Below are 21,998 nucleotides of genomic sequence, written 5' to 3'. Positions count from 1 at the left end.
TCGGAGACAGGGGTACTGGCGGTAGGGCGATACCAGACCTGACTCGGCTGCTGGACTGAGAGAAAGCTGCACTGGGGAGGAGACTGCTCGAGCGTGTGGAACGGCATCAGCACCAGAGACAGCAGCAGTGGGAGGGGCCGCGAGAGCGGCACCAGTCAGTATTGGAGACCGGCAAGAGGGAGGGATTGCAGGTGATGGGATAGCAGCACCATAGACAGCGGCAGCGGGAGGGATGCCCAGCGCCGGGTGCGCGGGGATGGGAGGGTTTCCCAGCACCGGGAGGGCAATCTCGGCAACATAGACAGCAGCAGTGGGAGGGATACCTAAAGCTGGGAGGGCAGACTCAGCACCAGCAGAGGGCGAGGGACGGGCCAGATCCCACCAATTGGAGACAGCGTAGCAGGAGCAGCATACCAGCAGCATCACCTCCAGAGAAGGCGGAGGATGCAGCAGGCGGTGGCGGGACTGCAGAAGGCGGTGCGGTTAGCGACCGGGCCCCGGTAATGGCACCTAGATAGCCCCTGCGGCAGGCGGGCAGAGGGGCACCATGCAGCGGACGGCCCGAGAACTGTGACTAAAGCATCAGCCGCACCCACACCGGCCCACCTACCCCGCAACCTGCCGCAGAGACAGCGCCGCCCGCCCGGGAGCGATGAGCCATGAGGCCGGCAGCCAGCAACCCCCGGCGGCCGCCTAGCCCACCTCCGGGCCCGCTTCCGTACCCTCTCTTGCTTTGCAGCCTGCTCCTGTCCTTCGTACCCCGGGCCTGGGGGTTCTCTGCAGCAAACACCGGTGGGTACCAAATTCTGTCCGCTGCGTCCATCAAGCATCGCATGTATGAGGTATATAGCGTGTGCATGCAGAATCATTGCATGAGCTTTTGGGAGTTGCAGTGCCAACATCTGGGGGCCGTGGAAAGACCATGCGGCAAGTGCAGTAGGTGCAAATAACACAGACGACCATATGGAATCTGTACCAGAGCAGGCATCTATAGGGGCCACCGCATGTAGAAGCGATACATGGAATCTATCTATCTATCTATCTATCTATCTATCTATCTATCTATCTATCTATCTATCTATCTATCTATCTATCTATCTATCTATCTATCTATCTATCTATCTATCTGTCTATCCATCTATCAATGAGAGATGCATATGGAGTCGTATCATGATATCTACACATGGGAGATATTATTAGCATATAGAAGGCGTAGCTTATGTAAATTGAATCACAATATGAACATTACATGATGAGTTAACATTTTTATAGTCTACACTCTAAAGTATAGCATTGGTATATGATGTGTAAATATGATCTATATCATGACATACGCGAGCTTCAGCACAATCACTCGAAAGCCATAATGACCCTAAAAAAAATTCTTAGCTCACTAACTTAGCATACTCTTATAGGTTGATTGCAAGCTCACTCACAATGACATCAGTATCATATGGGGGATGTAACATGAACATCCAGGACATGCAGCATGTGTACATAGGAGCTATAGTTCGACATTCTAGGATCTACAGAATAACAACCTTAACAAATTACTGAGTAGCTGAGCAGACATCATTAGAAAATAGAATGTGTGGCAGAGAGTTATGGAAGCTATAGAATGCTGCTGCAGGAACTAGAGCATGTGGTCTTTGGAGATCTAATTGAGTATGTGTGAGTTACATTCATAGATACAATATATGGCATGGCTATACATGAGATAACGTGTGATCACATCGTGGCCTTACACAGGTACATGTATGCTTCATATTATGAACATGTAGGGAAAACATGGCCACGAAGAACGCACAACATGTATGTTGAAGAGCCTCAGCTGGATCTCATACTAACCACAGAAAGTGTACGTGGGAACTACAACACGACTATATAGGGTTTACAGAATGTCCACATAGCAGATATGGCATAAACATCCAAGTCTATAACAAACACATCACACTGCAACGATAGAGTATTCATATAGAAATGTGCGCATAGGCGATGGAGCATATGTGTACAGGAACAGAATGCTATGTATATGCAAAATGTGAGAGCTGTGTATGTCGTGTTATGTGGTCATGACATAGCGCACAGTCACCCGTTACCTGGCCTCGAAGGGCTTTTCAATGCAGCACCTGTCTGTGATTGCAGGTTTTCTTTCAAGGGTCTTCCAAGGTTGGTTTCCTTAGACAAAGCCTTGGCCCAGGTGAGAGTGGATAGTGTGGAGTAGAGGTGGGTGTTGAGTTTTACCTGCAGTTGAGTTTCGTCAGCAGGTGGGTCTTGGGGCCTACCCTCAAAGCCCGTGCAGAGCTGTCTTTGCAGATGAGCAGGTCAGCTGTGGCAGCTTCCAGGAGCAGTCCATCGCTTGGGGTCTCAGACAAGTGGAGCAGTCTCTCGCTTGGGGCCTCAGCTACGAGGAGCAGTCTCTCGCTTGGGGCCTCAGCTACGAGGGGTAGTCTCTCGCTTGTAGCCTCAAGCTACGAGGAGCAGTCTCTCGCTTGGGGCCTCAGCTACGAGGAGCAGTCTCTCGCTTGGGGCCTCAAGCTACGAGGAGCAGTCTCTCGCTTGGGGCCTCAAGCTACGAGGAGCAGTCTCTCGCTCGGGGCCTCAGCTACGAGGGGTAGTCTCTCGCTTGTAGCCTCAAGCTACGAGGAGCAGTCTCTTGCTTGGGGCCTCAGCTACAAGGAGCTGTCTCTTGCTTGGGGCCTCAGCTACGAGGAGCAGTCTCTCGATTGGGGCCTCAGCTACGAGGAGCAGTCTCTCGATTGGGCCCTCAGCTGCGAGGAGCAGTCTCTCGCTTGGGGCCTCAGCTACGAGGAGCAGTCTCTAGCTTGGGGCCTCAGCTACGAGGAGCAGTCTCTAGCTTGGGCCCTCAGCTACGAGGAGCAGTCTCTAGCTTGGGGCCTCAGCTACGAGGAGCAGTCTCTCGGTTGGGCCTTCAGCTACGAGGAGCAGTCTCTAGCTTGGGGCCTCAGCTACGAGGAGCAGTCTCTCGCTTGGGGCCTCAGCTACGAGGAGCAGTCTCTCGCTGGGGGCCTCAGCTACGAGGAGCAGTCTCTCGCTTGGGGCCTCAGCTACGAGGAGCAGTCTCTCGCTGGGGGCCTCAGCTACGAGGAGCAGTCTCTCGATTGGGGCCTCAGCTACGAGGAGCAGTCTCTTGCTTGGGGCCTCAGCTACGAGGAGCAGTCTCTCGCTGGGGGCCTCAGCTACGAGGAGCAGTCTCTCGGTTGGGCCTTCAGCTACGAGGAGCAGTCTCTCGCTGGGGGCCTCAGCTACGAGGAGCAGTCTCCCGATTGGGGCCTCAGCTACGAGGAGCAGTCTCTCGCTGGGGGCCTTGTTGGGAGATGTAGCTTGACCATGTAGGGAGCCGTAGCCTATGTATATAGAGGCTATAGTTTAAACTTATTGCAGGTAGAATAGGAACTTGTAGACAATGTAGCATTAACATACAGGCGACTCATTCAATCTACCTGGAACAAATAGAAGTCATTCACTGTTCTGGTGGGAGGTATGTGTAGTACGTCGCTTACCTATTTAACGTCTTGTTTTACTCACCTACCTTGTCTACCAAGCATGCCTATGTGTTTCCTGTTCTGCTTAGAGCGCATGCCTGGGCCCCAACGTTCATGTCATTCGGAGTGGGACTTCCTGGCAGAGGAGCGCTGTTGTAGGATTATTCTTGAATGCATATCTCACGTCTTCTGGTCTCCTGAATCATTCACTATATTTTTGTGATAAGATAAGATAGGAATACAGTTAAGGGAACTATGGTATATTTGGATCCTACTGCGTGCAACTAGGATAGGTAGTAGCATCATATGGGCACAATGGCATTAGCATATAGGAGAAATATCATGCGTCACAGCTTGAACATATATGACCGCTGCTTTTTGCCTAAAGTAAGTGATATAGCACGAGCATCTAGAAAATATGACATTGACAAGTCTGACCTCTAGCACTAAAGCATAGGAGACATTGTATAGGCATGAAGAGGTATGGAATGTGCAATGCATGGAACAGCATGAACGTGATATAGCCTGTGTCTCCAACATGTACAATGTGCACATATGTAACATACAGCATAAAAGGTCAGTCAATATTTCATGTGCATAATGGAGTACAATATATGGGAGGCAGAAATCACTGTAAAAAAAACCTGTCCCTAATTTCGTTATTTCAGTGAAATGTGACCTCTCTCATCACCTGTAATAACAGAATGACCTACCTGCTCACATGTAATAACTTATTACAGATGAGTTGCGATGAGAGCTGTTTTCGCTGTTCTGTTTTTTCAAAAAAGGACAGTTACCTCAGAAAGGTTTTGCATGCTATGAGTAATTATAGGGAAAAGAGACTCTATATGCATGTTCCTACACTTTTATAATACATCCTTTTTTAATTGACTTACATTAAGCTAATTTTAATATCTTTTTGCAACAAATTATTAACTGTGTTTTTTTCTGTTAGGTTTGCACAACATATTTCACTTTAATGTTTCATGTCTGTAACCATACTATCTCTTTTATACAAAAGAACAATACACTAATAATTTTAACATTTTGTGGGAAGGGTTAATGTATGACTGTGCATTATAACAGTCAAAATACCATGTACTGTACTATAAAATGATATTGCAATTCAACTACAAATTTTTGGATTATAAAGAAACTCGGCCTTCGACCTCATTCCTCTATATGGTCACACAACTGCTCGGTGACTTCCAATAGCCTCTTAAAGTACGGCGGGGTACTAAATCCCATATGTATCATGCCTATATATAAATTGAAATATGGGCAAATACGCACTTTTGCCTATAAATCTGCATACAAAAGTAACGGGTTTAGTGCAGGCACATCATAACAAGCATTGGCAAAGCCACTTGGCATGGCATTGGTCGCCAGCCTTCTTACAATTATTGTTTTGTTTTGTCATGGTTTTTTAAAAAACTTTATTGCTTGGGAATATACGGGCAATTTAAAAAAACAAAAACATTTGTTAAAGGAATAAAAAAAAGGTATTTTGGGCTTAAAAAAACGCACATCACCATAGTACTCCCTGGCACTGAAAGGGAACTACTTTGTTTGGGGATGTTTTCCTTATGAAAGGAAGGCATGCTGTAACTCGTAGTGAAGTCAGCCAGAGGCTAAAGTGGGCTGATATATTGCCCCTTAATGCATGCTGGACTGGGAGAAAGAAAACATGCAAAGGAAACTGTTGAAATTAAAACAAAAATATATTCCTGTAATAACTCAGTTTATTAGATTGAACATAACACCTCCAAATGACACCTCACTGAGCTTCAACTGTCAACATTCCGACAGAGCAACCTGGAACATTCTATACCGGGATGGAAACAGGTAGGGCAGGGGTGGAGGGAGATAATATATATATTATATATATATATATATATATATATATATATATATATATATATATATATATATATATATATATATATATATATATATATATAGATATATATATATATATCTATATATATATCTATCTATATATATATATATATATATATATATATATATATATATATATATATATATAGATATAGATATAGATATATAGATATAGATATAGATATAGATATAGATATATAGATACGAGAATCTGAGCTAAGGAAACAAGCCACTCTGGTTTCAGGATTCAGAAGTATGTTTATTTTGTAAAGAAAGAAGCATTTCGACCTGTCACAGGGTCTTGGTCACACACACACCCACACACACATAGGAAAGGCGTTTTTTTGTTTTCCCAATAACTTTGGCGCCGGTTGACGAATCTTCGCGAAATATTCAAAACTAGTGGCCCGCTCCAATCAGCTCCTGTCTTGAAAGTTTTGGGGTGATTCGTCCAGTGGGGGCCGAGAAAAAAGGGATTCTCTCAAAACAAGTTTTCCCCATGTTATTTTCCCTAGGAAACTTTAGACAAAGCTACAGCCCGAACTGCTGAACGGAATTACACCAAATTTGGCAAAAAGGTAGGTCTTGGTTCAGAAAGAGCCCCTTTTGTTAAATGGTGTAAATCCATTCAGTAGTTCTTGAAAAATTTTAAAAAGAAAAAGTTTCAAAATCTAGGGCAGCAGTGGGTCTGCGATCCCTGCCGAGCACTAGCTTCACTGTGATTGGATGCCAACACTCCAAACCAGGAAGTGTTGGCAGCCATCTTGTGACTCCGTAGAACCGAGTCACAAGAAAACAGTGAAAACATGTTTAAAAACAAGAAAAGGGGGCAGGGTAGAAACACACTATCCCACTAGACCTGCTCAGGTGGTCGCACAAGGACCCCCAGGGCCGAAAAAAGATTTTTTGAAAATAATATCGGCAGAATTTGCAAATCCCCCGAAATTATTAAAAAAAATTAAGCGCGGGCTCCAGCGCTTCATTTAAATGAGGCCCCCGGGTGGGCCTGTTCCCGGGGGTATGCCCCAATTAATAATAGCTGGGAACCATGGGGGTCCCTGCAGCCCTGGGGACTGCCACTTCCCGGGGCTATGCTGTTTGATTTTTAGGGGGGCACACGGACCCCCCGCAGCCCCGGTGGCCGCAACCTCCCCGGCTTTTGGATAAAAAAATGCATGGGGGTGGTCACACCACCCCCATGCTGCCCCGGGGTATTTTTACTTGCATGCGGGGTGGCACCCCCCCCGCAGCCCCGGGTACTGCCACCTCCCCCGGGCTCTATTTTAAAAAAAAGTGTGGGGGGGGGCAAGTGCCCCCCACATGCCCCAGGGACTACCACTTCCCGGGGCACACTTTTTTCAATATCAGGGGTCCTTTACAGACCCCCAGCCCCGGGGACCACCCCCTCCCCGGGGCTTTCTAAATGAAGATGGCACATTTTAAGTTACAAAACCAGAGAAATTCTGCCGTTATAGTTAGTTCAGCTAACTATAACTCATGCCCCTGCAATGCAATACTGATGACATCACATATGACATAATTCATGACAAGGTCAGTGACATCACAAATGACATCTCAAATGACATCACTGATGACATCATCCATGTGAAAATCTGATGCACCTCCTCACACTCTAATTTAACCTTTGATACACCCACTGTAAAATACAGACTACCATTTTCGAAACCATCGACACACCAATACCAGTTACTGGTATTACATCCACTAATTCACCCATAAATCACTCAAACTTGCAGTCACTCATCAATACAACACTATCCTATGCACTCATACACCTATACAGACACTCACACACCACCACTCATCCATGGAGTTACTCACACACCTAGTCAGTCATGCAAAGAATCAATCACACTCTCATTTACTCACCTATACTGTTATATACACACCACCTCATTTATTCATACAGATACTAACGCCTACTTACTCTATTATATAATCATTGATACAAGTGCACACTCATCCATATCACCACTCTCACCATCACTGACTCTCACATATAGTCAGTCACTTATATACTCAAACTCTCACATACACTGCCTTTTACATATGTAGTTACTTGGACATGTACCACTGAGACATCCATTCACCTTGGCATATATATATATATATAAAACATATTTAAACTTTAAAGAAACACACAGTCACTGGATGATGTCATCAGTGATGTCATTTGAGATGTCATCAGTGATGTCACTGACCATGTCATGAATGATGTAATGTGTAACTTCATCAGTAGTGCATTGTGGGGGCGGAAGTTATAGTTAGCTGAACTAACTATAACGGCGGAATTTCTCTGGTTTCGTACGAGTGAAATGTCCAATAACTATAACTTCAATGAAACCTATGTTTTTTTTTCCAGTGAATTTTTAAAGGTTTTTTAAATGCTAATTTCTAACTATAACGTGCCTGAAACCTATGGTTTTTCAGTGAATTTCAAAGGTTTTTTAAATGTTACTTCCTAACTATAACGTCCCTGAAACCTATGGTTTGTTCATTGAATTTTAAAGGATTTTTAAATATTAATTTCTAACTATAACATACCAGTCGCATTTCCAGAGTGGTGGAGAAAGGTGGGAGTGGCCTCAGAAACACCTCTTAGCAATCCCACTGTGTGGGACTTACTGGAGGTAACAGGATTAGTAGTTTGCCCCCAACATCAACCTTGGGGGCCATCTATTCCTTTTATTACCAGTAAGCCCCACACAGCAGGATTGCTAACTTCTTATATCAGGCCCGCCCCCTCCCTTCATCACTTTGCAAACATGCCACCTAGCATGTTGTAAGTTGGGGGATTAAGTCCCCTTGAATGCTAAGGGTCCCTGGGGCAAACTAGCACACCACGTACCTCCAGTAAGTGCCACAGAGTTGCATTGCAGAGTGGTGGTCCAAGGCCACCCCCCTTTTTACACCTCTCTGTAACACAACTTTGTTACGCTTACTGAAGGAACCTGGTTGGCTAGTTGGTCGTCAGGATACAAGGGGACTTAATCCCCCAACTTAAAATGCGCCACAGAGTGTGTTTGCACACTTGTCACATCAGGCCTCCCCCCCTGCCTTCACCACTGTGCAAATGCACCATGTGGCTCATTTTAAGTTGGGGGATTAAGCCCCCTTGAATCGTGAGGGCCCCTGGGGTCCGACTAGCCCACCAGGTATCTCCAGTAAGCGCCACAGAGCTGCGTTGCAGAGAGGTGTAAAAAGGGGCGGGCCTCGGACCACCTCTCTGCAACGCAGCCCTGTGGTGCTTACTGGAAGTACCTCGTGTGCTAGTTGGCCCCCAGGGACCCTCAGGATTGAAGGGGAATTAATCCCCCAATTTACAGGCCAGCGGCATGTTTTAAATTGGGGGATTAAATCCCCCTGAATCCTGAGGGTCCCTGGGATACAACTAGCCCAAAAGGTACCTCCAGTAAGTGCCACAGAGCTGTGTAGCAGAGAGGTGTAAAAAGGGGCGTGGCCTCGGGCCACCTCTCTGCAACACAGCCCTGTGATGCTTACTGAAGGTACCTGGTGGGCTAGTTGCCCCCAGAGGCTCTCAGTATTCAAGGGGAATTAATTCCCCAACTCAAAACACTCCACGGGTGCGTTTGCAGAGTGGTGCAGGGTGGGGGTGGGGCCTTCGGCGCAATGCCCGCTTTTTATTTTATTTTGTTTTTTAAAAGGGAGGCTGTGTGGCCCCCCTTCTTTTACTAATTTTTGGGGCCCTGGGGAACCCCCTCCCCCATGGCCTAAAGCCTTTTAAAACAAAAAAAACGAGAGGGTGGCCGCATTGCCCCCCACCAGAGGCTAATTATGGCCCCGGAGACCCCATCCCCCGGGGCCTGGCCACCTTCTTTATTTATTTTATTTTATTTTTGTTGGGAAGGGGGCCGCCCGGCTCCCATCCTGCCTTAGCAAACAGCAGTGTCCCGGGGGTGGGCACCACAGGACACTGCAGGAGCCAGCCCTGGGGATGGCGGTCCCCTAGGCCATCGAGGGCTCCAGGAGAGGGACCTCGCAGCTCCCCTCCCCACCAGTGCAAAGCCCTATGAAGATGGTGATCCCCAGGGCTCGGGGGTCTGTAACGGACCACCTCATTTCCATATTTAGTGCCCCAGTGTGGTGGTGGTCAATGGGGCATGTGGGGGGCTCTAGCCCCCCACACAGGTAAAAAAAAAAAATGGAGCTCCGGGGCGGTGGTGCACTGGGGAGCTTTTTGAAAACGAAGCGCAGGCGCCCGAGCGTCATTTTATTTTTAAAATTTCTGCTGGATTTGCAACCCCAACGCAATTTCTGCCGAAATTAAATCGAAAAAAAAAAATGTTGGCCCTGGGGGTCCTTGTGGGACCCCCTGAGCAAGGGCGGGTTACAACCATCTTGTACTACCCGAGCAAGGCAGAAGTTGAAATGTTGTAGTGGAAATATATTTTTGTTCTTTGTTGAGTCTATCTGTTTGAGTCACTTCTTTCTTGTGTATACATATATATATATATAACACCAAACTTTGTCCTCCAAGAGAGCAGAGCAGAAGACACAGCGGGGTATGAATGGTTGCTTTATTCAGAAACCTGGATGGCATGGCCGGTTTCGGCTGTGCGCCTTTTTCAAATGCCACAGTTTGATACTGAGTCACCTGACAAGCCTCTTAAATAGGCTCCTCCTTTCCCAATGGTGAAGGGCTCACCTGCGCCACTTAAGCCTGCATAACGTAACAGCAGCAAAATGTCAAGACTGCATGCCCCATAATGCAGTTTGTTAGTTCATACCGCGTTGCAGGAGGTGAACTCAGTGAAAATACTGGCAATAAAACAACCTTGGGTCCCCAACTTCCAGCCAACCCAATTCACAGGCCCCAAGGCTGAAGGCGTAAGGACAGTGCCAGCGCGTATCCAAGAAATCCTGGACCGCCGATTGGCAGCAGCATCTCGGTCCCCTGTAATATATATATATATATATATATATATATATATATATATATATATATATATCAATTAATTTCTCTCCTCCCATCAAGAAGACTTCAAGAGACACTGCGGGTTCATTTGAAGGTAATTTATTTAAGAATTCGGCGTAACTAGTTTGGTCAGTGCCTTTCTCAAACGCCGTCCTCCTTACACTGTGTAAACCCCATCCCGACGATTTTCAATTTAAGCTCCTCCTTGCCCTGTGGTGGAAGGCTCACCTGGAGCGGATTACTTGACAGCTGAGCTCATCATGAGCATCGAAGGGGTTAAGAAGAAGTCACTGTAAGATCAGCTTCTTGTATTAAGTAGAGATGAACAGAAAAGTAGGTGAAACCAAAGTAGGTTTATTCAAGACAAGCAGTAATGTACACATCCAGCATCAACACCTGCAACTGTCAACTGATCAGTTGCTTACATTCTACCCCACATCATGTTCTGCAAGTTCCATGTTACAATTCTAACAACCTAGGAACAGTCAGGTAGGTTCTGTTCTAAGACAGGAACACTACATCACCTCCCCTCTTAACAGTGGCTAAAGAAAACAAAACAGACATCAAAGAAAATTTGAGGGAGGTGTATGCACAAAAGATAAAAAAGAGGTTCAAACATCATGGAATCTAGCAGGGCGCAGAACAACTCTACGAGGTCTAACATTCCTTTGTGGTGGCACAACCTCATAATCTCCCTACTCTTCTGTGGGTTTACACATAGCCACCTGTTTGAATGAATGAATGAATGAAATAAAATTTATAAACGCGCTACTATGCCCAGTGGGCGTCAAGGCGCCTAACTCAAAATTAGCTGCGGGCAGACAGAGACAAGAGCTCACTGATAAGCTTTAGTAAAACACCAAGTTTTCAGAACTTTCTTAAAAAGATCAAGTGAGGGCTGTTGTTTGATCTCCAGAGGAAGAGTATTCCAGAGTTGAGGTGCAAGAATGGAGAAAGCCTTGCTTCCCCATCGTGCCGTCCTAGCTCGAGGGACTACCAATTGATTAAGCTCTGACGAGCGAAGGCATCTGAGTGGGACATACCTAGAGAGCAAAGAGCCTAGGGCATCAGTCGGGCCTGCCTTCAAGGCATTATATGTCAAGCAGAGAAGTTTAAAAGAGACTCTGAATGGGATAGGCAGCCAATGGAGATTCTTCCTTGCCAAGGTCGCAGAGGACATCCACGGCAGGGCCAGAACGAAGCGCGCTGCGGCATTTTGCACCACCTGCAGGCGTTGGAGAAGGCCCTTGTTGGCCCCGGCGTAAAGTGAATTGCAATAATCCAGCCTTGAGCCGACAAGGGCGATCACAACCTGTTTTCGTGCCTGTGGTGAAAGATAGTACGCGATTCGTTTCAGAATCCTAATGACACCCCAACAGGTGGCCACCGTTCTGTTCACCTGCAATTCCATAGAGAGCCGAGTGTCGAAGATGACGCCTAGGTTCCTGGCAGATAGAGTGGGAGTGGGGCAGATGCCTAAAGATGAGGGCCACCACTCATCTGACCACAATTCCTGGTCTTTGCCAAAGACCAGGACCTCCGTTTTGTCACCGTTCAACTTCAATGAGTTGAGAATCATCCAGTCTGCAACAAGTTGCATACAGGATTTGAAGTTGGACGCGGTGACATTCACGGAGTGGGTCAGAGACACCATGATCTGCGTGTCGTCGGCATACGACACTACCTCCATCCCCTGAGATCTTACCAGTCTTGCAAGGGGGGCCACATAGATGTTAAACAGGGTCGGACTCAATGCCGACCCCTGTGGCACCCCACATTGCAACGACTTAACAGGGGAGAGGTGATCCCCCAGCATCACTCGCTGCTCTCGCTGATGAAGAAAGGAATTCAGGAGACTCAAGGCCGGTCCTGCTACCCCTGCCTCCCTTAACCTAGATGTTAAAGTACTGGGAGACAGGGTATCAAATGCTGCTGTAAGATCCAGCAGAACTAGCACGGTAGTCTGTCCCAAATCGACTTTCCGCCGGATGTTATCCGCGACTTTCGTCAATGCAGACTCTGTGCTGTGTAGCTTTCGAAAGCCGTGTTGGGACCCGTCCAAGAATCCTGAGGCGTCCAGAAAGCTGGAAAGATGGTGATTCAGATGGGCCTCCAACATTTTGGCAGGGGCCGGCAGAAGGGATATAGGTCTGAAGTTCTTCAATAGACCGGGGTCCAGGGTGGGCTTTTTAAGGAGGGGTTTAACAATAGCCCTCTTCCATGCCACCGGGAAGGTACCTTGCTCCAGGGCTCCGTTCATGATTTCCAACAGAGGAGGAAGTATAGTATCCCTACAGTCCTTTAGTATTCTCAGCGAGACAGGGTCCAGAGGGGAGGCAGATTTCGTCTTGTCTAATAAGAGGTTGAGACCCTCCAATGAGAGCAGGGGAAATTGGTTCAAGACTTGGGGAGAGCCCGCATCCCAGGATTCCAGATGTTTAATTCGAGAGAGGTCTTCTTCACTGAGAGTGTTCCTCTGTGATTGGAGAGCCACATAGATGTCATCTATTTTTTTATAGAAGAAATCAGAGATGTTATCACATAGCTCCTGTGAAGCAATCACGGGGTCGGGAACCTGGAGTGTGCATAAAGAGTCAACGATCTTGAAAAGCTCTTTCGAAGACGTAAGAGAACAGGTTAAGTTGGTGAAATAATCCTGTTTCTCCCTGATGACCCTATTTTTGTAGACTCGTAACAGGACCTTGTAGACTTCTCGATCTCTGGGATCCCAAGACTTGCGCCAACATCGCTCCTTCCTTCTACATTTTTGCCTGAGGAGTCTCAATTCTTCAGTGAACCAAGGGGCTGTCGGCTTCTGCCGCGCCACAAGTTTAAGTGAGGCAGGCGCTAACTCATCAACTGCTTTAATGATGGAGTCAGAGAGTTCTAGAGCCGTCTCATCAACCATCCGCAGAGATGTAATATTAGTACTACGAATAAAGGGGGCCAGGGCCTCATTCGTAAAGTTCCTAAAGCTTCTTTTAAGACATTTCTTGACAGTCCCAACCTTGACCTCCGAACTGGGCATGTCCAATATCAGTGGAATGGCTAGATGATCAGACCAGACTATCGGCACAGGAACGCCGACCGTTAATCTGGGATCATTAGAGAATATCCCATCAAGGATGTGGCCAGCCTTGTGAGTGGGATAGATCACTCTTTGGACAAAGTCACATGATTCCAATGAGTTGACTAAGGAAGAAGTATCCTTAGAAGCCAAGTCCTCTAGATGGAAATTCGTGTCACCAAGTATGGTAAAGTGAGACCTACCAAAGTATGGTTCCAGAATTCTGAAAAGCTCCGAGCAGAAATTAGTTCTAGAACCTGGATGTCTGTATAAAAGAATTCCGGTGAAGGAACTCGAGGGGGCATTCACAATACAAAAGTATAGGGCCTCAAAAGCGTCCGAAGGAGTCGATAGAGGTTTTATAGTGCAGGAGAGTTCGGACTTGAAAAGGATGGCCAGTCCACCTCCTCTGCGGCGTACTCTATCCAGCCTCTGTAAGGCATAACCCTCAGGGATAGCCAGAAGGAGGTCGTGACCGGAAGACTCAGAGGCCCAGGTCTCAGTGATGAAGACCCAGTCAGGTTGTCTAGCGCTGACAAAATCATGAAAGTCAGTATTGTGTTTTATCATAGAGCGCGCATTGATTAGAAAGCCCTGCTTGGGTTGGGAGATAGGCAAACCAGGAAGAGGGGGAGCAGGCTTCAAAGGGGCCTGTGAAGAGAGATTAAAAACAGTTTTACACGAAGGGCAAGACTGCGCCCGCCGTAGGACGTCAGGGGGGAGCCGATGGTGGCATAGACTCACCGGAGGTCTCAGCGATAACAGGTCACGAGACAATGCATCACTAACGGACACGGCTGACATCACAGGCTCCAGCCCGTCCTGCAGCCCGTCCTCAGCGCGGACGGGCGCAGACGGGCTTGCCTTTGGCGCGCCTTCGGCGCCCCGCCGGCGCCCCCGCTGCGCCCGTCCGCTGCGCTTCCTGTATGAGGGTTCCATTTTATGCCCATACCTTATGATTACTGGTCTTCACAGCGTTCTTGAAACCCTTAATCACTCTGAAAGGAACACTAAACTTTGACTCAGACTGGCCCAAAGGAAGAGGTCTTATTTTCACCCAGTCTCCCACAGAAACCACTATGTGTTTGACTGCTCTTCTCCCATCATACAATTTCTTCCTCATCTCTTTAATCACACTATCTTTTTATCTCCACCGCGCCACACTATCAGCATTCCCATCCACTAATAGTCTCTTAGAAGAAACCCTTGAGGGACAAACTTCCATATTGACCACTCTCTTCTTCAACCAACAAAATGGTGAGACACCTGTGGAGGAGTGTGGAGTGAATCTGTTTTCCTAACCTTTTTCATCATGGCTAGTCAGCACCATTGGCAGCAGCTTGTTGTACAGCCTCTTTCAACACCTTCACAAACCTCTCGACAACTCCATTACTCTCCGGATGATAGAGGGCTGCCCTCTTTGTTTGATGCCCCTAGAGGCCAAGTACTCTTTAACCACTGCTGAGGTGAATTGTGCACCATTATCAGAAAGCAAGGACAGGCCTTCCCTTTCAAAAAGACCATCCAAAAATGCAATCACCACCGAAGATTCTACAGATCGTACCACCTTAATCTCAGGCCAGCGAGAGTAAATGTCCAAACAAAAAAGAACGTACAAATCACGTGATTTTATCTTAATGGGACCTAAAATATCAATCGCAATGTCTGACCAATGCCCATTAGACTGCTCTCTCACCACCATGGGTTGTGTTCTACACTTCAAAACCTTTAAGTTCAAGTTCAAGTTCAAGAATTTATATAGCGCACTACTCACCCAGAGGGTCTCACGGCGCTTGGGGAGGGGGTTTATTATTTGTCGAATAGCCAGGTTTTAAGTTCTTTTCTGAAGGAGATATGGTTCTGTGTGAGGCGGAGGTGAGTGGGGAGTGAGTTCCAGGTCTTAGCTGCCAAGTAGGAGAAGGATCTACCTCCCATGGTGGATCTTTGGATACGCGGCACTGCGACTAGGGCTTGATTGGAGGATCTTAGTTGGTGGGAGGGTGTGTAGGACAGTCGAGTGTTGAGGCATTCGGGTCCAAGTTTGTAGAGGGCCTTATGTGCATGGGTGAGGAGACGGAACGTTATTCTATTGTTGACGGGGAGCCAGTGGAGGTCTTTCAGGTGGCCGGTAATGTGGTCTTGTCGAGGGATGTCCAAGATGAGTCTTGCTGATGTGTTTTGGATGCGTTGGAGTTTTTTCTGTAATTTGGCTGAGATTCCGGCGTAGAGGGTGCTTCCATAGTCCAGTCGGCTAGTGACCAGTGCGTGGGTGACTGTCTTTCTTGTCTCAGGGGGGATCCAGCGGAATATTGTTTTGAGCATACGAAGTACGTTGAAGCAGGAGGTGAGACGGCATTGACTTGTCTGGTCATCGAGAGTGAGGAGTCAAGGATGAAGCCAAGGTTACGTGCGTGGTCTGTGGGTATGGGTGCTGTGCCCAGAGCCGAAGGCCACCATGAGTCGTCCCAGGCAGAGAGGGATGATCCTAGGATGAGCACCTCCGTTTTGTCTGAGTTAAGTTTTAGGCGGCTGTTTTTCATCCATTCGGCTACTTCTTTCATGCCTTCGTGAAGATTGGTTTTGGCGGTGTTAGGGTCTTTGGTGAGGGAAAGGATCAGCTGGGTGTCGTCAGCGTAGGAGATGATGTTAAGGTTGTGTTGACGCGCGATGGATGCGAGTGGGCTCATGTAAATGTTGAAGAGGGTGGGACTGAGTGATGATCCTTGTGGTACACCACAGATGACTTCGGTGGCCTCTGATTTGAATGGGGGAAGTCGGACTCTCTGAGTTCTCCCAGTTAGGAATGAGATGATCCAGTCCAAGGCTTTCCCTTGTATGCCGATGTTGCTGAGGCGTTGTATGAAGGTGCTATGACAGACTGTGTCGAAGGCGGCGGAGAGGTCGAGTAGGATGAGGGCCACTGTTTCTCCGTTGTCCAGTAGTGTTCGGATGTCGTCTGTAGCTGCGATAAGGGCTGTCTCGGTGCTGTGTTTGGCTCGAAAGCCGGATTGTGAGGGATCGAGGGAGTTGTTGGATTCAAGGAAGGCGGCGAGCTGGCTGTTGACGGCCTTCTCAATGACTTTGGCAGGGAATGGGAGGAGGGATATGGGGCGGTAGTTTTTAAGTTCAGAAGGGTCTGCTGTGGGTTTTTTCAGGAGGGCGCTGACTTCGGCGTGTTTCCACCTTCTGGGAAGGTAGCAGAGTTGAAGGAGCAGTTGATGACATCACGGAGATGGGGTGCGATGATGGTGTCTGCTTTGTTGAAGATGTGGTGGGGACAGGGGTCGGTTGGCAAACCAGAGTGGATGGAGTTCATTAGGCGGATGGTGTTATCAATGGTGACTGGGTTCCAGGCGCTGAGGTTGTTAGAGGGCGGTTTAGGTTCGGAGGGGGGTGGAGAGGGTTGTTTGTTGGAAATGTTCTCGAAGCTGTTATGTATGCCGGCAATTTTGTTGTAGAAGAAGGAGGATAACGAATCGCAGAGGTCTTGGGAGGGGGTGATGTCGTTTGAGGCTGCGGTGGGGTTGGTGAATTCTTTGACAATGTTGAATAGTTCCTTGCTGTTATGGGCGTTCTTGTCGAGTCGATCCTTGAAGGCTGATTTCTTGGTGGTTTGAATCAGTTGGTGGTGTTTGCGGGAGGCTGCCTTGAAGGTGGTCATATTGTCGGTGGTTGGGTTTTTTCTCCATTTTTTCTCGAGAGTACGGCATAGCTTCTTGGATTTCTTAAGGTCATCGTTGAACCAGGGGGCCTTTTTGCTGTCCTGTTTGTTGTGATGGTTTTTCAAGGGTGCTAATTCATCAGCGCTGTGAGTGATCCATTGTTTGAGTTTGGTGGCAGCTTGGTTTGGGTCCGATGAGAGGGCGGGTGGGTTTTGGTTGAGCGATGTGAGGAGTTGGACGGTGGTGATTTTGTTCCCGTTTCTTCGAGGAATAGGTTCTGGGGGGTTGTGGGTCGAGGTGGTTTTGTAGCTGAAGTGAACACAACTGTGGTCCGTCCAATGGAGAGCTGTGGTGCGATCGAAGGAAATGTATTTGCTGGAGGTGAAGATTGGGTCGAGTGTATGTCCTGCTACATGGGTGGGGGTGTCAACAAGTTGTTTGAGTCCGAGATTGGCCAGGTTGTCCAGAAGGGTGGTGGTGTTGCTGTCGTTTTTCTTTTCCAGGTGAAAGTTGAGATCTCCTAGTAGAATGTAGTTCTCGGAGGCGAGGGCATGTGAGCTGATGAAGTCAGTGATGTCTTCGCTGAATTGTTTACGGGTTCCTGGGGGCCTGTAGATGAGGGTACCTCTAAGTGTGGTCCTAGGGTCGGTGTGGATCTGGAAGTGGAGGTGTTCGGCGGTTGTAAGGTTATCGTCGAAGCTGGTCGTGATTTTGATGTTGTTCTTGTGGACGATGGCGATGCCTCCTCCAGTTTGATTGGTGCTGTCTTTTCGGGTGATCTTGTAAGTGTCTGGGATGGCTATGGCGATATCGGGTGTTGATGATGCGTTCATCCAGGTTTCTGTAAGGAAGGCGATGTCCGGTGACGCAGTGTCGAGTAGGTCCCAGAGTTCATTTGCATGTCTGTGGACCGAGCTGGTGTTCAGCAGGATGCACTTCAGATGGTTTGAGTCGGAGCTGGGTTTGGGGGTAGTGGAAGTGGTATGGATCTTGATGCTGGTAAATTTGCGGGAGTGGCAGGCAAAAGGACCGTGGGTGTGTCCTGGGGCAGCTACGCAAAATTGTGGGGTGTGTCCGGGGTTATGGGCTAGGAGGGTGGTGGTGGCATACGTTATACGGGTGGAGTGGATTTTGCGGGGGCCAGGGGGTCTGGCGCTGGGCACGGTCCAGACCCGGACGGGCGTAGACGGGCTTACCTTTGGCGCACCTTCGGCGCGCATGGGGCACGACCGCTGCGCGCAAGGTCATCTGTCATATATGGATGGTGGTGGGGGAGGGGCGGGGGGGGGCAGCTGGGAGGCAGGAGCGATGTGGAGATCAGGGCAGGGAGGCACAAACAATAACAAACAAAATGGCGGCAATCCGATAATTAAACAGGACTGGGGTTCGATCGGCAGTGCCTCGAAAACAAATGGCAGTGGAGTCGGCACAATCAGGCAAAGGAAATCTGCAGGAAGCACAACAGCACAAGTCAAAAAGTTGCGGTCTAGCGCTACTTTCAAATGTGCCTCCGCTATTATTATTTATTAATGGGCAGACGGGGCAATCTCTCGCTATCAAGTTAAAAGAATGATTATGCAGATAATCAATTTAGATGCTGCAGTTTAACAGGCTGAGGCAGACAATCAATTTAGCAGTTTAGCAGGCTGAGGCAGTGCAAGGCGTGAAACGCTACGATACCGGTGAGAGGTGAGGAGCAGCGGGTGGAGCGGCCGTTTCTGCTGGTAGCAGGACGGTCACAGCGCATCTGCGGCGGAGCAGCCTAGTCAGAATCCGTGGGAGGGGGGGGTCAGCTGGGAGGCGGGAGCGGGTTGGAGATCAGGGCAGGGAGGCACAAACAATAACAAACATAATGGCGGCAATCCGATAATTAAACAGGACTGGGGTCCGATCGGCAGTGCCTCGAAAACAAATGGCAGTGGAGTCGGCACAATCAGGCAAAGGAAATCTGCAGGCAGCACAACAGCACAAGTCAAAAAGTTGCAGTCTAGCGCTACTTTCAAATGTGCCTCCGCTATTATTATTTATTAATGGGCAGGCGGGGCAATCTCTCGCTATCAAGTTAAAAGAATAATTATGCAGATAATCAATTTAGATGCTGCAGTTTAGCAGGCTGAGGCAGACAATCAATTTAGCAGTTTAGCAGGCTGAGGCAGTGCAAGGCGTGAAACGCTACGATACCGGTGAGAGGTGAGGAGCAGCGGGTGGAGCGGCCGTTTCTGCTGGTAGCAGGACGGTCACAGCGCATCAGCGGCGGAGCAGCCTAGTCAGTATCCGTGGGAGAGGGGGTCAGCTGGGAGGCGGGAGCGGGGTGGAGATCAGGGCAGGGAGGCACAAACAATAACAAACAAAACGGCGGCAATCCGATAATTAAACAGGACTGGGGTCCGATCGGCAGTGCCTCGAAAACAAATGGCAGTGGAGTCGGCACAATCAGGCAAAGGAAATCTGCAGGCAGCACAACAGCACAAGTCAAAAAGTTGCAATCTAGCGCTACTTTCAAATGTGCCTCCGCTATTATTATTTATTAATGGGCAGGCGGGGCAATCTCTCGCTATCAAGTTAAAAGAATAATTATGCAGATAATCAATTTAGATGCTGCAGTTTAGCAGGCTGAGGCAGACAACCAATTTAGCAGTTTAGCAGGCTGAGGCAGTGCAAGGCGTGAAACGTTACGATACCGGTGAGAGGTGAGGAGCAGCGGGTGGAGCGGCCGTTTCTGCTGGTAGCAGGACGGTCACAGCGCATCTGCGGCGGAGCAGCCTAGTCAGTATCCGTGAAAGGGGGGTCAGCTGGGAGGCGGGAGCGGGGTGGAGATCAGGGCAGGGAGGCACAAACAAAAACAAACAAAATGGCGGAAATCCTACAATTAAATAGGACTGGGGTCCGATCGGCAGTGCCTCGAAAACAAATGGCAGTGGAGTCGGCACAATCAGGCAAAGGAAATCTGCAGGCAGCACAACAGCACAAGTCAAAAAGTTGCAGTCTAGCGCTACTTTCAAATGTGCCTCCGCTATTATTATTTATTAATTTATTAATGGGCAGGCGGGGCAATCTCTCGCTATCAAGTTAAAAGCATAATTATGCAGATACTGCATGCACACTGCATGCACAAACTGAGCAACTCCTAACCTCTCTTTCAATCCAGACATCCATGGCAGGCCACCAATATGCCTCTCTTAGCTTCTCCTTAGTTTTAACAATTCCCATATGGCTGGCATGAGTGCTCTTCAGTAATCTATCCCATAAAGTGCGGATACCATCCACAACTGATAAATCATCCTTAATCTGCCAAAAACCAATCAACTCCTTATCACAATCTTTCTTATCACACCAACCCTTTGAAATCATGTCAATGACTTTTTGTAAAAGTTCATTGTCAACCAAAGCCTTCTTCCAATCATTCTCAGATACAATACCATCACTTAACAAACAACCAACAGCCTCGTCTTCGAATTCCTTGCCACCAAACTGATCACATTCCAAAGGTTCCTCACGTTCAGTGCACAGTCTAGACAAGCGATCTACAAGCGTGTTAGAGACACCTGGCAGATAGGTGACAACAAAATTAAACTCTTATAGGGAAACAATACACTTACGTATTCAATGAGAAATTAAATCAATCCCCTTTTTTGCAAAAACTTCTTTCAATGGCTAAGGTTCCATTGGAGCTTCAAACTTGCTTCCCCAAATAAACTTGCATAATTTGCGAATGGACCAATAAATAGAGAGAGCTTCATTTTCTACAATGGAGTAATTATACTCTGCTCCTCTCAAAGGTCTGGACATGATACCACTTTCTCTTTGCCGTCTGATTTTTTAAATAAGACCCCACCCAAACCTTTGGAGCTCGCATCTGTCATTAAATAAAAATACTTTTTAGGATCAAAGCTACAAAGATCTTGTGCATGATTTGGACAGTTCTCCAGATTTTGAAATTCCTCATTGCAAACACTCGATCCCATGAACTCACAACCCTTTTTTAAAAGATCTCGTAAATGTCTGCAGACCCCTGAAAAATGTGGCACAAATTTGTGATAACACTTGGCCATCCCCAAGAATTTCACAAGTTCCTCTTTGCTTTGGGGAGCCCTGAGTTTGCAAATTGTGTCAACCAAAGCGGCCTTGGGCTTAATTCCATTCACAGAGACTAGGTGAACCAAATATTAAATTCCAACCACATCAAATTTACACTTGTCAGCCCGTAAAGTTAAGTCGGCATCACATAATCTTCTCAACACTGCCCTCATCCTAGCATCATGTTCTTCAGAGTTCACCCCAAATACAAGAACATTGTCTTGGTAAATCTTAATGCCCTTAACGCCCTTTAAGACACATTCCATGGTCCTTTGGAATACTGAAGAAGCGAAAATTAAATCAAAAGGCATTCTTAAAAATCTAAACCTGCCATAAAGCGTGACAAATGCTGTCGGATTTTGAGAGGAGGGGTGTTCTCTGACCTGATGGTAGGCCAAAGACAGGTCAAAGGATGAAAAATGCTTCCCCCTTCCCCCAAGAGAGCATAACATCTCGTTAATATTGGGCAATGGATAGTGATCCACAACCACCGCCTTATTAAGCTGTCTCAGGTCAACACAGAGCTTGGACTCCCCATTGGCCTTCCGGGCCATAACTATGGGAGAAAGCAATTCGGTTGCCACAAGAGGAATATTGCAAACTTTTCCCACCTTGGGTAGTGAACCAGGCTTGATTTTAATTTGGTGCATGTAGTTCTTAAGGCACCCCAATTTATTATCAAAGACTTAAGGCAGCTCCTAAACCCAATTTTTACATCCTGCCGCAACCTGACAGACAGAAGGTATCTCTTTTCGGTACACAGAAGTGTTTTGATTAGGGTCTAAAAGGACATACAGATCGCGTTGGTGAAACCAGCTCAGAAGTTAATC

The 21,998-nt window shown here is 47.6% G+C and overlaps 1 protein-coding gene across 2 annotated transcripts in view; it reads left to right on the top strand.

Moving 5' to 3' along the window:
- The first annotated feature begins 514 nt into the window (after window positions 1-514).
- ADAM23 (ADAM metallopeptidase domain 23) overlaps window positions 515-21,998 on the top strand; it is a 711,121-nt gene continuing 689,637 nt past the window's right edge. For both annotated transcript variants that reach the window (XM_086955318.1, XM_086955319.1), the window contains exon 1: window positions 515-792. In XM_086955318.1, coding sequence (XP_086811444.1) covers window positions 660-792 — 133 coding nt within the window. In that variant the 5' untranslated portion in view covers window positions 515-659. The remainder of the gene's footprint in view (window positions 793-21,998) is intronic.

The sequence above is a fragment of the Lissotriton vulgaris genome, chromosome 2_1 (assembly GCF_964263255.1).
Source record: "Lissotriton vulgaris chromosome 2_1, aLisVul1.2, whole genome shotgun sequence".
NCBI lineage: Eukaryota > Metazoa > Chordata > Amphibia > Caudata > Salamandridae > Lissotriton > Lissotriton vulgaris.
This window is presented reverse-complemented; position numbering and strand designations above follow the sequence as displayed.